We start from the raw sequence: 14,794 nt of genomic DNA, 5'->3' as shown, positions 1-14,794 counted from the left end.
ATTTGCCAAATACTGTGCTCATAGTTGGTAAAAGTTATTTCTTTTAGACAAGACTGCAACTGTGGTCATCATGAACACTGTGGATTTTCTTCTACAGCATGAATTTGGAAGTTTCCCATTTGAAGAAATACTTCAGATATAGATACCGCAGTGCCCACCAGCCAGGGGTATGGATATAAACCTAACTGCTGATTAAAAACAAACAAACAAACAAACAAAAACTAGAATTGTTGTTGTATTGCCTCCGCAACCAGTTAGGTTTCAGTTTACATCCATGCCCACCTAAAATTAATATGTAGCCACAACAGTTGACAGTGCTTCAAATATGGATGTTGTTGCAAAGCTACATATTCAAAAATGTGGATGTTTCACACACATCTCCCCCCAGCAGCACAAAAGATGTATACAAGCAACACAGTTTCAAGGTGGACACCCAAGATTAGTGTCACCAATTCAGTATCTGACCAAATGTCTCCCCTTCTGTTCCTGAGATACGACATTGAAAAATGGCCAAAACGGTGTGTTTGCCATATACTATGATGCCAAGGTGAAGTTGCCTATTGACCTTTTGGATATAAAATGTCATCACTTTATTATTTTACCCTATTAGATGTTTGTGTGAAGTTTTGTCATAATATGCCTATGAATTCTTGTGTTATGGCCAAAAACATGTTTTGTGAGGTCTCAGTGACCTTGACCTCTGACTACTAAATTCTAACTGGTTCATTCATGAGTCCAAGTAGACATTTGTGCCAAATTTAAGAGAATTCCCTCAAATCCTTCTTAAAATATCAAGTTCATTAGAATGAGATGGATGCAGGGTCACAGTGACCTTTGACAACCAAATTCTAATCCATTTACTCTTATGTCCAAATAGATTTTTTTGTCAAAGTTGAAAAACATTCCCTCAAGGTATTCTTAAGATACAAGAATGTGATAAATGAGGTCACAGTGACTTTGACCTTTGACCACCAAACTCTAATCAGTTCGTTGTTAAGTCCAAGTGGATGTTTCTGCCAAATTTGGAGAAATTCCCTCAAGGTGTTCTTGAGATATCGCATTCACAAGAATGGGACGGATGTACATATGGATGGACAGACAACCCGCAAACAAAATGCCTCCAGTCGCAGCTGTTGCAGGGAAGGAAGCATAAAAAAGGCAGATTTTAGGTGGAGTCATTTTCCAGGAAAAAGAGGCTAACTGCTAGCGTGTCAGAGAAGACGCTTTTTTTTGCCTTCTGTTGGTTATTCAGAGGGGATGGTACCTGGTCCAGAACAGGCCTTCAGGGTTTCAAGCATCTTTCTGAGAGAACTAATGAATATGAAAGCAGCAGGACAACATGGTAAAATTGGGATTGCTCAAAAGAGCAAATATAGCTACCCAAAATGACTGTGCATATAAATGAAGAATTGAGCAGTTTAACAGCAAATTTAGATCATATATGTGCTCAGACTATCACCTGGGTTAAACTGTGTGGAAAATGTAAAATAGCACTGTTACATGCCCCCCCCCTTTGCTCCTTGATCCTTGATCCTCATCCTGTGTCTGCCTCTTCTCCACCAGGTGTGGCTGCACACTAATCAAGAGTACTTATAAAGAGGGGGAGGGGAATGCAGCTGACTCTCTTTCCTCACTCTGGCCTGGCAGCAGCAGCAGCAGGAGCTGCTGCAGTGTTTTTTGGTGAGACCTTATGTAGCTTTTTTGGTTTCCTTTATTTTCTCTTTTCTGGTGGGTCCAGTGGTTCAGTTTTCGTGGCTTCTTTTCATTGTTTAGGGTAGTTGTTTATGTTAGGGTAGAAGGGAGAACCGTGTTCCGCCGGCCCCATGTGGGCTGGGCAGTGGTGGCTCCCTTTCTTTTGTTCTTTTCAGCTGGCCCACCAGTAGTTAGTTAGTTTGGGAGGGGGGGGGGGGCTTATTTAGTCAGGGTTTTTTTTTTCTTGTATGACTTGGTCTTTTGAGTTGGTCACATTTTGTTGATTAATAAAAAAAAAACATGCTTTTCAATCGCAACTCCTGGCTCCTGTGATTATGTTCGATCCCACTGGCACGAGCTGATTCATGGGATCGTAACAAGCACATTTTGTCAAATGGTATAATTTTCTGTTTTTTGCATCAGTCCAAAGTAGTTGTTGTCCATCTATTTTCCATCTAAAAATACCAATGTATCTTAAGCCCTCTTACAGCACTTGAGGCTACAGTGCTGTTGTATCCAAAAGTTTTGAAAGAAAGAAACAATGTACTTGTGAATTTGCTATTATTAATAGAGCCACAAAAGTAGTTTGGTTAAGGATATAAAGCCTGAAGGTGGCACATGAAAAGTTTATGAGGTAATTTAAAACTCTATTCCATTAGGAAACAGGATGTGCTCAACTGTCATTGCAAAATGCCCTGCCCAAACTCCACATTTTGGCTTAAAGATATAGTAAGTAGAAAGCCAATTTGTGCAAAATGAAAAAGGTTCATCCTCTGGGGAAAATAAATGTGCTTAACATATTTCAGTGATCTGCTGGATATATTAATTTTTGTTAAATGATTGTTAAAACCTGGTGGTGGCACTTAAGGAAAAGATCCAACATCCAAAACAAATGTAATGGAAATTTAGCCCTAGCTTTTGAACTGCCTTGCCCTGGATGAAAATGCTGGTGTAAGAAAATTTATGGTCTGACAGTGGCATAAAAAGAAAGGTCAGAATAACAAGAATTCATTTTCTGGGGACCCTGAACATCCATAACAGGACAAAAGTGCTGGATGGACAGACTGCCACCCTCACTATCGTTTTATCTTTGGAGGTAAATTACAGTAAAACTATCACAGGGGGTCTGAGAGTTGAAATAGGTTTTTTACCCTCTCTGAGGCGCTGGCAAGTTTGGTGGCCGAGGCGTTGAAGGTGAGAGCTGCCACAGGACTGTCATGAGCCGGGATCATGGTCACTGTGTTCTGAAATGACCAAGAGGGTGATACACTGGACAGGAAAAAGAGTGTTATTCCATACTGAAATTATGTTCATGCCACTAAGATGAGATGAATTTACATCTAGCTGCAGTTTGTTTATCATGGAGAGGCATCAAATTAAAAAAAAAAGTAAAATCCAGAAATTCAGAATTTTCCAACAGTGAAATGGTTTACAGTCTCCTGAAAGAAACTGTTATTGATAAAGAAATTATATGATATAATTGTAATGGAAACCATTGGTCAAATAAAAAATATCACAGGCTTGGCCTGCATTGTTTTTTATATAGTAGAATTTGGGTCTTTTGGTAATAATCCTCTTAATTTACATATGGTTTAAACTTACAATAGAGTCACATGTTGTTATACTGCCAAAAGTTCAAAACTGTGGGGGAAGCCAAACAGATTTTTTTGGGATGGCTTCAATACACTACTGTCAAAAGACACTTTAAACACCAACACATTGATTGTGTGATTTGCCATCAAAAATATTATTAAAAAAGTGCATGGTTGCACTTGATTGTCCATTTAACAGCTGATATAAATTAGAATTCTGGCTGATGGTGAGGACTTATCATGTTTTTATGTTTTGGACTATACTGTATATGCCAAGTCTACACACACTAAATAAAATACAACTAACAGTGTAGCTGTTATAACATCAACTGACTGTGTTCTGTGATGCCATATTTCTTACCAAACTGTTGGCATCATACACTATGATCTCCCCAATAGTGGCACTGCCTGGATAGGCCAGGTAGGAGTTGGAATGGTTGATAGAAAGAGCACAGAGACCTACAGAGGAGAAAAAGGAAAAAGAAACATCTATTGAATGGCAAATGGCGGTTCATGAAAGATGTGGAGCTTGTCAGTCAAGAAACTCAACAATCATTTTTTATGGGCAGAGCACTAAGACTATTAAACCACTCCAACATTCCAAACAAGCAAGGATGAAGAAACTTAATATGAACAAGGAATGAGCACAGATGTGTTTTACAGAGATTTTTGAAATACCGAGGTCATTTAGTCGTGGTGCACGTGGGGGGGGTCAGAAATTTTTGTCAATTATATATCACAAGCCTTCAATCTGGTGTACTTTGACAGCCAAATTAAGAGGCTACATCTATAAAGAACTACACACATCATATTAGTTTAATCCAATCTTATCATGTTTCTCTTCCCACTTCGTACTATAGCGTAATTGCCTTTCGCCAAACTTCGTTTGTGGGTATTTATAATTATGTTTGAACCACTTATTCTTTAGCAGGAAGTACTTCTCTTCATCTGTCAGTTGTCAGTTATTTTATATTAATTTTATATCAATGAAAAAAAATCCGTTATTAAATTCTTACATTTTTACATGTATCTCACCATAGCAAGTTGGAAGTTGACATATTCTGCCATATATGAAGAGGGGAGACTCTCTGTCATGCATGCATAATTAGGCTACAGCCCAATTAGGCACCCAGTTAGTCTGGGTGCGCAAAGGTGAAGTGGCTGGTCTTGTCATACAAAGTTTGATGGAGCGTCAACTGGACAATATGGAGATATTTGCATCTTGAAAGCCGGACTACAAATGTGGATAGACAGGGAGAAACACACACAAGCCTCAGACGTGGAACGATATGATATTCCTCACTATATGAAGTGACTGATAACAAGATCTGTATAATGGATTGTAAAGAAATTCATCAGGTTTTTATTTTGTAGACAATTAATCTGGATTTATAGCGTGATGGGATGACAGCATAATGATGTGTGTGGTATCCTCGGAAAGCTCTGGTCCTGCACTTTCATGTGATATGTGTGACATTTCTGTGCATTCGTGAGTAATCCATCTAAGAATAATGTGTGTGCAAAGCTGTATGAAAGCTGCGTCGATCAAACAAGAGTACCAGAATTTTCTTTTTTAAATAATTGTTATTATAGAGAAGAGAGAGTCACTCAATCACCTTCCATCGGTCCCCCCACATACTTTCACCGCACAAATGAAATGGTTTATTTTTATTTTCATTTTATTCATTCATTTAGGTCGGGAAAAAATACTGAGGTCATGACCTCAGTGTCCTCAATGGTAGTTACGGCCTTGAACTGGAATTATCCTTTCAAAAGATGTTTCAGTTGACAAACCCAGCTATCACAGTGCCACAGGAAGTGGGTTTGTATGCATTAACAACTTACTTGCAGTTGTTGGTATTAATGTCTTACCAGAGGGATTGATAGGAGTGTTGAGCAGAGTCTTGAGCAGCTTCATATCTTTGATGTTGTGGATATAAATGGACTCTTCAAGGCACACCACGAGCCTCTGCAAGACAGCAGACCTCAGGTCATTCTACTCTAATGTAATGCAGTCAGCACTGGCTTATATTACTCACATCAGTGAAATCCCACTAAAAAAAAGTCAATGATCTTGCTAGCTTGCTTGCTAGCATATTGACTGCACTAAACACAAGGTACAGCCGAGGATGATGGAAATGCCATTACTTTTGCAGGTATCTGGTCATAAACCAAGGTATTGGACACATTTAAAATGTTGACATGGTGATCAATCAATCAATCAATCAATTTTATTTATAAAGCCCAATATCACAAATCACAATTTGCCTCACAGGGCTTTACAGCATACGACATCCCTCTGTCCTTAAGACCCTCACAGCGGATAAGGAAAAACTCCCCAAAAAAACCCCTTTGACGGGGAAAAAAACGGTAGAAACCTCAGGAAGAGCAACTGAGGAGGGATCCCTCTTCCAGGACGGACAGACGTGCAATAAATGTCGTACAGAACAGATCAGCATAATAAATTAACAGTAATCCATATGACACAGAGAGAGAGAGAGAGAGAGAGAGAGAGAGAGATGCAGGTAATGACAGTAGCTTACAACAACATTAATGAAAGTAATAATATTATAGTTATGGTTCTGGTTACTGCGGTACAATATGTTGAAAGTATGTATTAATACCTGGCAGTATACATGTGTGACAATAATCATATGTGTATAATAACAGTAGAAGTATGACTAATGACTAATGGCAGCAGCAGCAGGAGGCATCTGGCAGGACCGCGGCAGCAGCACAACCACACACATCACGCTGTCCAGGCACCGCTGTGATATGAGTTAATCTGAGAGACAGTGGAGCACAAAGGCTCCGGAGAAGAAGCCGAGTTAGTGACATCCAGAATGGCTGAGTTAGCAAGATGCAGTAATAGAATACGAGAGAGAGAGTGAGAGAGACAGAGAGAGAGAGAGAGAGAGAGAGAGAGAGAGAGAGAGAGAGAGAAGGAGAGAAGGGGCCCGGTGTATTATAGGGGGGTCCTCCGGCAGACTAGGCCTAAGTCAGCCTAACTAGGGGCTGGTACAGGGCAAGCCTGAGCCAGCCCTAACTATAAGCTTTATCAAAGAGGAAAGTCTTAAGTCTAGTCTTAAATGTGGAGACGGTGTCTGCCTCCCGGACCGTGATGTCCTCATCCTGAGGAGAACATACATGTACAACATTCTATGGCAATCCTCTCAATGCATACTGAGTTATATCAGATGGAACTAACATAGTGGACCCACTGACATTGCCCTCCCTTAAACCAAGTCGCCGGTGTGGCTAGTATGTCCATAGTGCACGGCTCCAGATTGCAATCATTTTGTGCAATTTTGCAACCATTTTCGGAGACAGTATGTCTGAAGGTGGGTCACTACCGGTGGCTCTATAGGATGCATCTGGTGGACACCAAGGGCTTCCATCACCTTACAATCTATCAGCCAGCATACCATGATAGGGTGTTTCTCACTGTATCGCTTATCTTTTCACGTCACTGCAAACTTGTCATGGAGGGAGAAATACCACGAAAATAGCAAACACTTACCTAACCGTCTTTTTCACTTTCTGTAGTTTATTGCTGAAACCAAGATTTTACTAGCCTGGTGAAACCATCCTGATCTCGCAAGCTCATATTGTATTTCGCTCCGCAGATCACTCTGGCCATGGAGTCATAAACGCAAATTCTGGCATCGGTTTTGGCTTACCGGGCCAATCACAACCGTTTATGACTTTAGTGCGGGTTATTTGAAATCATGTCATCAGAGTAGGAGGGACAAGGAGTGGAGTGAATGCATTTTGTAAACAACCAACATGGCTACTGATTTTGAAACTGCGATGGTAAATGTGTTGAACGAACTGGAATGTTCATTTTCTTTAAAAGCAGAACAAACAGCTGCACTGAAAGCTTTTATTGACAAAAAGGATGTGTTTGCCGTCCTTCTTATGGGGTTTGGTAAAAGTTTAATTTACCAACTGGCTCCGTTGATCGGGAAAAAGATGGGACTCAGTGAAAACCCAGTGGCTATTGTTGTTTCTCCGCTAGTTGCTCTCATGGAGGAGCAGGTCAGGGAAGCGACCAAGCTGGGAATCACTAGTGATGTTACGCTCGAGCCACTTTGCTCGACACAGTGTCGATCTTTTGAAGCGCAATTGTTCCGAGACAGTGTTTCGATCCCTGCTTTGGCACGCCCACAATCACGTGACTACCGAGAGCGAGGCCTCGTTACAGGCTTTTCCAGGTCTTCCACTTAGATGCCGTTCTGACACACAGCCAGCAGATGTCACTCTTCTGACTGTAGGAAATGCTTTGAAGCAGTGTGTCATTCTTGAAGCAGTTGTGTCAAAGTGTTTCACTGCTTCATGAAGCTTCGATTTCACCATCACTAGGAATCACAGCCATGCAACTCGGAGTCCACAGTGAGGAGGAAATCCGCAAAGACAGCAACAATCTATCCCAAATATCATCACAGCTCATCTCCAGTGCACGCTGCACTTGCTTGCTGGTCTGTTTACAGTGGCGTTGTGCTTGCCTAAGTCACACGTTTCGTTTACTCTGATTGGTTTTCCGTCTTTCCAATTGCGTGAAGGGGACTTTGAGTGACAGCTGTTGATACCACCCTTCGGGAATAGAGGAAATGTACAGTCCGTATCCAGACCCATTCACGTTTTGCGAATTGGGCCTGGCAATGCCAGGCTAAGATTTTACACCCTCCACTTAGACAACAGGCATGGAATGCTAAGTAGCTGCACACTTATACACGTCCTGCATGTCAAGATCCAGAGGAGAAAATGGAGAAGGTTGGTTACCTTTCTTAGCAGCGAGGGGCTTTGCAGCCCTGCGAGCGCTGCCTAGGAAGGTAAATTTCTCCTCACTGTCATCAAATAGGAAACTTCAAATCGGCCAACTTTCCCCCATCATCATCATCATCATCATCATCATCATCATCATCATCATTTCCTTTTAGGATGGCATGAGCAGCAGTGATGCCTTTGTAACCCTTATCTGTCTCTTGTGACATGAAAACAGGGGCCAGGAGCAGGGGGTCTGCCTCCACCCAGCTTGGTCCAGGTGTAGAGGCCAAGCCTTCTGACATATCTGCTTCTCCCTGCAGCACAGTTTCATCACACATAGATGGGCCCCCTCTCTTCACTGCTGGCTAGCTTGGCAGGTCTTCCAGCAGTGAAGTAGTGTGTGGGAAAAGCAACGCAGTGAATACACTCATAGGTGGAGGTTAAAGCAGCATATAAGGGGTAAGCCCAGACGTGCCGCATGCTCTTTATCTTTATCTTTCTTTATTCACACACACACACACACACACACACACACACACACACACACACACACACACACGTTTCCTTAGAACATGGCAGGAGGTTACAGTGTGTGAATCAGGTCTCCCAGAGGAGCTATCTAAAGCTCATAAAGGGAGACTGGGGTACATAAATAACAATTTACAATATACTAACAATACATAACATAACAATACACAACATCATACATACCATATACATCACAATTCTAGCTTTCTCAGATCAGTTAGATGTAGGACCTACGAGTGCTGTCAAATATATGAACTGTCCTTTAACAGTTTTTTGAAGGTGGAGATGGACATTTTTAAGCCCTCATCGAGCTCATTCCAAATCTGCGGGCCCCTGCAAGCAATGGTCAGACTGGTGTTTTTAAGTCTTCTGTTTTTTACCATAGATAAGATGTTTTTTCTGGTATTGTAAATGTGCTGAGGACTGCAGATTCAAAAAAGCTCAGACAATCTATTATTTATTTTGTTTACAATTTGAAACATCATACACGCATTTTGGTGCACTTTTAATTCTGTTAGACACAGGGCTAATGTCCCAGATAGATATTTCTTTTGCTGCAGGAAGAAAGCTTTGGCCTTTTCCCAACCTCACTAGGGTAGTTAACTGTAGCCATGGTTTGTTAGTGGGTTGTAGATGCTAGTGGGTTTGTGAATTTGCTTAACAGCTTGTGCAGCAACTGAGTGGAATAAGGTTGGAGAATATCGCTATTTTCCCCACTAGCATGGGGGCAAAAAGAAGTACTACTTTTTTGGAGGCACTGCTCCCTGTGATGTATTGCTACCTGTTGGGACGTACTGCTAACACCACCTGCTATGAGGTGTTGTCACATTTTGATATTGCTAATAGTAACTCTATTCGCAAAAGTGTTACTACTTTGGAAAATATACCAAGTTAAAGGTATTGCTACATTACACCAAAACTAGATGTAGAAGAGTTTTGCTACTGTTTGTAAACTAGTTTGTGAACTATACAGCTGGGAACAAAGCATTATCAGAGTTACGCACTGCTATCCACTGTTTGTGGATAGTTTAGCGTAGCACCCAATAGCACAGTTTTCAACAGGCTTCTGCAAGAAGCGAGAAGAGGTTTCTGAATGACAAGAGGTGCTTATGTCAACCAAATATATAGGATGAGGGTCACATCTCATCCTAACATAGGCTTCACAAGTGCCAGCCAATTAAGGCTGACATAACATTATTTGATCTTCTGACAAATTTATGCGGAAGGTGTTCCCCATGGTGAGACATGATATGAATGCTATGACAGAGGACTGCCAGTAGGCTTGGACAGTATCAGAGTATTGGGGTATACCAGGTGGTTTAGAAATCCTGACAGATGCTCATACAGATGCTCATCTGTCTATTAACCTCATACTAGAGAGGTTGTAATAAAGATGTGTGCAGATAGCGCTATATATAAATATCGTCATATACTGAATACCAGGGGGAAATTCCAGATATGAGGGTACAAAAAAATATAGTAAGTGGAATGCACTTGTGTAGCGCCTTTCTCGTCTTCTGATCTTTCTAGTCTTCCGACCACAAGTCACATTCACCCGTTCACACACACATTCATACACTGGTGGCTGTGGCTATCATACAGGGTGCCATCTGCTGATCAGTTTTTAACTTACACACCGAGGGAACAGCCCTCAGAAGCAATTTGGGGTTCAGTATCTTGCTCAAGGATACTTTGACATGCGGACTGGAGAAGCCGGGGATCAAACTGCCCATCTTCCAACTAGTGGACGACCCGCTCTACCCTCTGAGCCACAGCAGCCCAAAATAGATACCACCTAAGCCTAACTGCCAGTGCCATAACTGTAATCTGCATAGTGCTGTGCATCCAGAGGAGTTCATGGGATGGGGTGTGTTTTTAAACTTGTAGATTTGCACTTCTACATGTGCTGCAGCTCACATCTCATTCAGAATGCAAATGATGGTGAGCAGGTTTTAAAGACACAAGGGCAAAAAAGATGCTTCAGCAACATGGATGTTTTTGACCAAGAGGCTTCCTGTGTGAATCAGTTCCTACATATGATGAATTACATGGAAACACACTAATATTTGAGGGTTGTAGGTATGAAATGGGGTAGCTCACCTGTCTGTTAAGCTTGATAGCCAGGATGTTGTTGGGATAGTTATAGTTGCAGATCTCTGTCCCCTTCTTGAAGTGGTAGATGTTCATGCGCTGTGGCATGGTGGTGCTCACCATGACTATCAGACTGCTGGAGAATAGACGCTCCACGATGTAGACATCTGGAGTCTCTGCTGGGGAAGAACAGGGGGCAGACAGGCAGTGATGACAATACAGCTTTAATGTCGACAAATCAAAACTATCTCTTAGACCCAGAAGGCCACCTACAAATTTTCCCTCAAAAGAAATACAGCCATTCTAACCCACTTCAACCCAGATGTTCTCTTTAATTTCAGGTCAGAAGAAATAATTTCCCATCCTGTGTGACGCTGTATTCTCTATTCACTATATATTTGTTATTCAGGATCCTGGGGGCCTGAGGGTCGAAGCTCTTCGGGTCGACCCTTCAAACACCTGTGAGACAGGTAAAGCTGCAGAGGACTGCTATTGATTCAGATTGCTTCAAACCAGCTAGTTTGTTCTGAGTATCTCTAAACATGTCTAGAGGCAGTGTGTTCACATCTGTTCTGAAAGGCATGGTGACAAGCCTGACAAGAAATATTAGCAACAGTCACCTCAAACAGAAACTCTGGCTCAGGAGCCCAAAGGCCTGTGGCTGTTAGGTCCATTCAGTATCCATCAATGCTTCATTACAGGCTTAAACTGTATCATGGACAACTTGGAAAGGTGAGATGGATCAGAAACAGCTTTGAGGTTATCGGAATTTTAACAAGTTCAGGCTACCTGTCACCTGCTGGCAAATAAATTTATTATGAAATCTGTCATATTAATTTAGGTGCATTATATCTACAGCCTGATCAATATATTGTATAGCAAATGTTTTCGTTGAATATGACTTACTGCAGTTGCAGATGTTTCCAGTCACCTCTCTGTGAACTGTCAATTTTGGGCTAAAATTATGCTCTAATGTCTATTTTGCAAGTCTTGGTAGCGCCTTTTGTGGTTGGTGTGGGACAGTGTTGGTGTGTGCCTGCAAGTCACTCATAGGGATGAGGAAATCCATTCATCAGTCTATAAACTCTCCTCCTGCCAATCTCTGCTAACAAGCCATGTTGAGGGTTTTTGAAATGTAAACATCAGTAAACATCCAGGAAAAGATGGAGAAGATGGGAACCAGCTGAACTAGCATCCTGCTGGCCATTGCACAGACACTGGATAATAAACTGGACGACCTCCATGTTGCATCAGTTTCCAACAGGATATCAGAACCTTTTATATCTTTTGATTTGCTTAAACTTGGCTAAATCCTGGACAGCGCCTCTCAAAAAGGACGCTCTCTTCTATATGCTGATCTGGTAGAGCAGAGGACTGTGGGAGAGCGCTTTACAGTGAATAAGGACTGGTGTGACAGTAGGAATGTGAAGTGCTGTCCTGTTCCTGCTGCCGATCACTGCTATACACCACTCAGAGGCATGTGCAGTGCGGCACTGCCCGTGTTCAGCAGGAGCGACCATACAACCGTCTTGCTGAAGTCAGGGTGTGTGGGCAGTTAAATTATGTCACAAGCAGAAACGATGGATTACCAGAACCATCCAGCAACATGGACAATTATAAAGCAGCAGTTAACAATGTAAGAAGATGCAAACAAATGACAAAATACAGTGCACAAGTTAAAGGAGATGATGGGATCACATTTCACTGGAGTTGTATGTTTATAAATCCATGTGACATATAAATGACTGATTGATTGATTGATCAACCAATTTAGTTTATCACAAATATCAGTATCGGTGGATATGTCGGCCAATAAGTAACAAAAGTTGCAGTGCAGAAATGCCAAAAACATATTGATCAGATTTGGATCTGATGTTTAAATTGCCAAATATAGATATATCTACATAATCCAATATCAGCTAGACTTTAAATTGTTGTGCTATAAAGGCTGCTGCCAAAAGCACTGAGCACTGTGTGATTACAGCAAGCACAGCCTTGTCTGAGAGTCTGAGAGTGACTGTAGCTTTCCAACCAAATGGAAATGTTAAGCATATTTGTAAAAGTAAAGAAAAAAAAGAAAAAAAAGTGCCAATCAGTATTTCAGCTCACTAGACAATCAGAACATTCATTCTCCAGATGTGTTACAAACTGACAGAATATCAAAAGCACTCCAGTCACTCTTCTATAACTCTGGAGCATCACTGCATACCACTGCTGCCTCCCACCTAATATAGGATCTTTATTATTTTCATAAATTCATGGTTAACCATACTTCTGACATAGCTCTGTGGATAGTACTGTTGGTTGTTTGGCTGCTACATTTCTCTATTTTTTTAATGAGAAACAGCTCAAATACACAACACCTACTCCTTTGCACTTTCACATTGTGACATACATATGTGTTACCAAATTTACAAAATTTGCTAATACTGTAGCTGGCTCCTGTAGAACATTTCTAAGATTCCATCCTTTGTTGTTTTGTTTTTGTTTTTCTTTTGACAACTTAAAAGATGGCAAAAATGATTAGCAGTGGGGGTGGGAATCACCAGAGGCCCACCAATCTGATACTAGCATGATACTTTGGTCACAATACAATATTATTGCAATATTAAATGTATTGTGATATGTTGAGTATTGTGATAGATATACTGACTTATAAACATTTTTCAACTGCAAATTAAGGAAAAACTTTGTCAACATCTGTTTTTATGTAGTAAGATCACATTTTGTTCATCTCACTTTAATCATTTTTATGAAAGCAACATGTGTCTAGTGGACTGAAAATACAATTTATGTCATTATTCTATTGGGCTACCAAAAGTTTCATTTGTAGTTGCAATATTTATAATTTATATTAGTAAAAAATCAAGAAATGGTGTTCCTGTATCGATACAATGTTGCCACACAAAATATAGCAATACTATGCTGTCTCGATTTTTTTCCCCCACCGCTACTTAGCACCCAGACATCCATAGCCCTCAATCAGTCCTGTTTTTGGGATTGTTGTGGCCTGAAATGTGTGACTTCACTGCACCTTTTCTAAAAAACTGTGATGCATGTTGCAATGATTATAGGTGTTTTTTGCGATGAAATTGTGGGGGCAATTTTGCAAGTGAAAATTGCAAAAACAGTTCCAATGCTGACACGGATTCTAAGCCAATTATTATGAGCTAACACAGCACAACGTGATCTCACTCCAAGTTGTCATATTTTGCCACTTGGGCAGAAGCCCTGTAGCAGTGGTTAACATCTGACACTGAGTTGTTAATCTCACTCCGACACATAAATGACTAAGTTATTAAACCTGTTAATAACCACCATGTAATGTTAGCCATGAGAGGCTAAGGATTAGCCCTGTCACTGTGTGTGTGACTCTGAATTTGTGTTTGTGTTCTCACCCAGGTGCACATCATGCCGTGGGTATATTTTGATGTAAAAATGCGACCAAGAGTTATATTTAGCATTTTCACGTATATTCTTTGTTTTACAAGGCAGCAGTAGAGGTGAATTAATAGTTGTTAGGTTAACTCATGGCAAGAGAGGGATTCAGAAAAAAGTTTGTTTGATGGAAACAGATTAACCTTAATAGGAGTTTAACTAGAGATAAAAAAAAAACAAAAAAAAAACAGAGTATGCACTGTGGGTACATGTAACCAGTATTTTCAGTCTTTCAATAACTGTGCTCCTTTCAGTGAAACCTAAGGAGGTGAGTCTAGGACAGATGAGCTAACACAACAGACACAACAGCTTGTGTAGAAGTAGTGCACAAGTGTATAAAAGTGGAAAAAAATGTTTGTCCTTTTTGTCATATAAAACTCAATGATCCATCAGGGATATATGGATGATTCTGGTGTTCATGCTGTCCTCATTTAATGGCTAAACTGATGCCATTGGAAGGATGTTTAGTCCACGCTGATGCAAAGTCTAGAGTTAGAGCTCCATACTAACCACTCTCATTGATACAGTCCAAATTTTCCACCATGGTCAGAGAAAACAGCTTGTAGCCAGTCTTTGTTCCCACAGCCAGTGACCTGCAACACAAACACAAACATGTACATGCTGTATATCCACCATCAGTACAACTGCAACACATTTATAAAGCTTTAAAGGGATAGTGTACCCAA

At 40.8% G+C, this 14,794-nt stretch overlaps 1 protein-coding gene across 7 annotated transcripts in view; it reads right to left on the bottom strand.

The window, feature by feature from the left end:
• wipi1 (WD repeat domain, phosphoinositide interacting 1) overlaps positions 1 to 14,794 on the bottom strand; it is a 50,457-nt gene that overhangs the window by 21,873 nt on the left and 13,790 nt on the right. For 5 of the 7 annotated variants that reach the window (XM_049560258.1, XM_049560252.1, XM_049560257.1 and 2 more), the window contains 5 exons: positions 14,619 to 14,701; positions 10,680 to 10,849; positions 5,157 to 5,253; positions 3,646 to 3,743; positions 2,844 to 2,936 (listed from right to left, as the gene is read on the bottom strand). In XM_049560258.1, coding sequence (XP_049416215.1) covers positions 2,844 to 2,936; positions 3,646 to 3,743; positions 5,157 to 5,253; positions 10,680 to 10,849; positions 14,619 to 14,652 — 492 coding nt within the window. In that variant the 5' untranslated portion in view covers positions 14,653 to 14,701. The remainder of the gene's footprint in view (positions 1 to 2,843; positions 2,937 to 3,645; positions 3,744 to 5,156; positions 5,254 to 10,679; positions 10,850 to 14,618; positions 14,702 to 14,794) is intronic. The other 2 variants (XM_049560259.1, XM_049560253.1) reach the window with 1 other exon arrangement.

This window comes from Epinephelus fuscoguttatus, linkage group LG19 (genome assembly GCF_011397635.1).
Source record: "Epinephelus fuscoguttatus linkage group LG19, E.fuscoguttatus.final_Chr_v1".
In the NCBI taxonomy this organism is placed as follows: domain Eukaryota; kingdom Metazoa; phylum Chordata; class Actinopteri; order Perciformes; family Serranidae; genus Epinephelus; species Epinephelus fuscoguttatus.
This window is presented reverse-complemented; position numbering and strand designations above follow the sequence as displayed.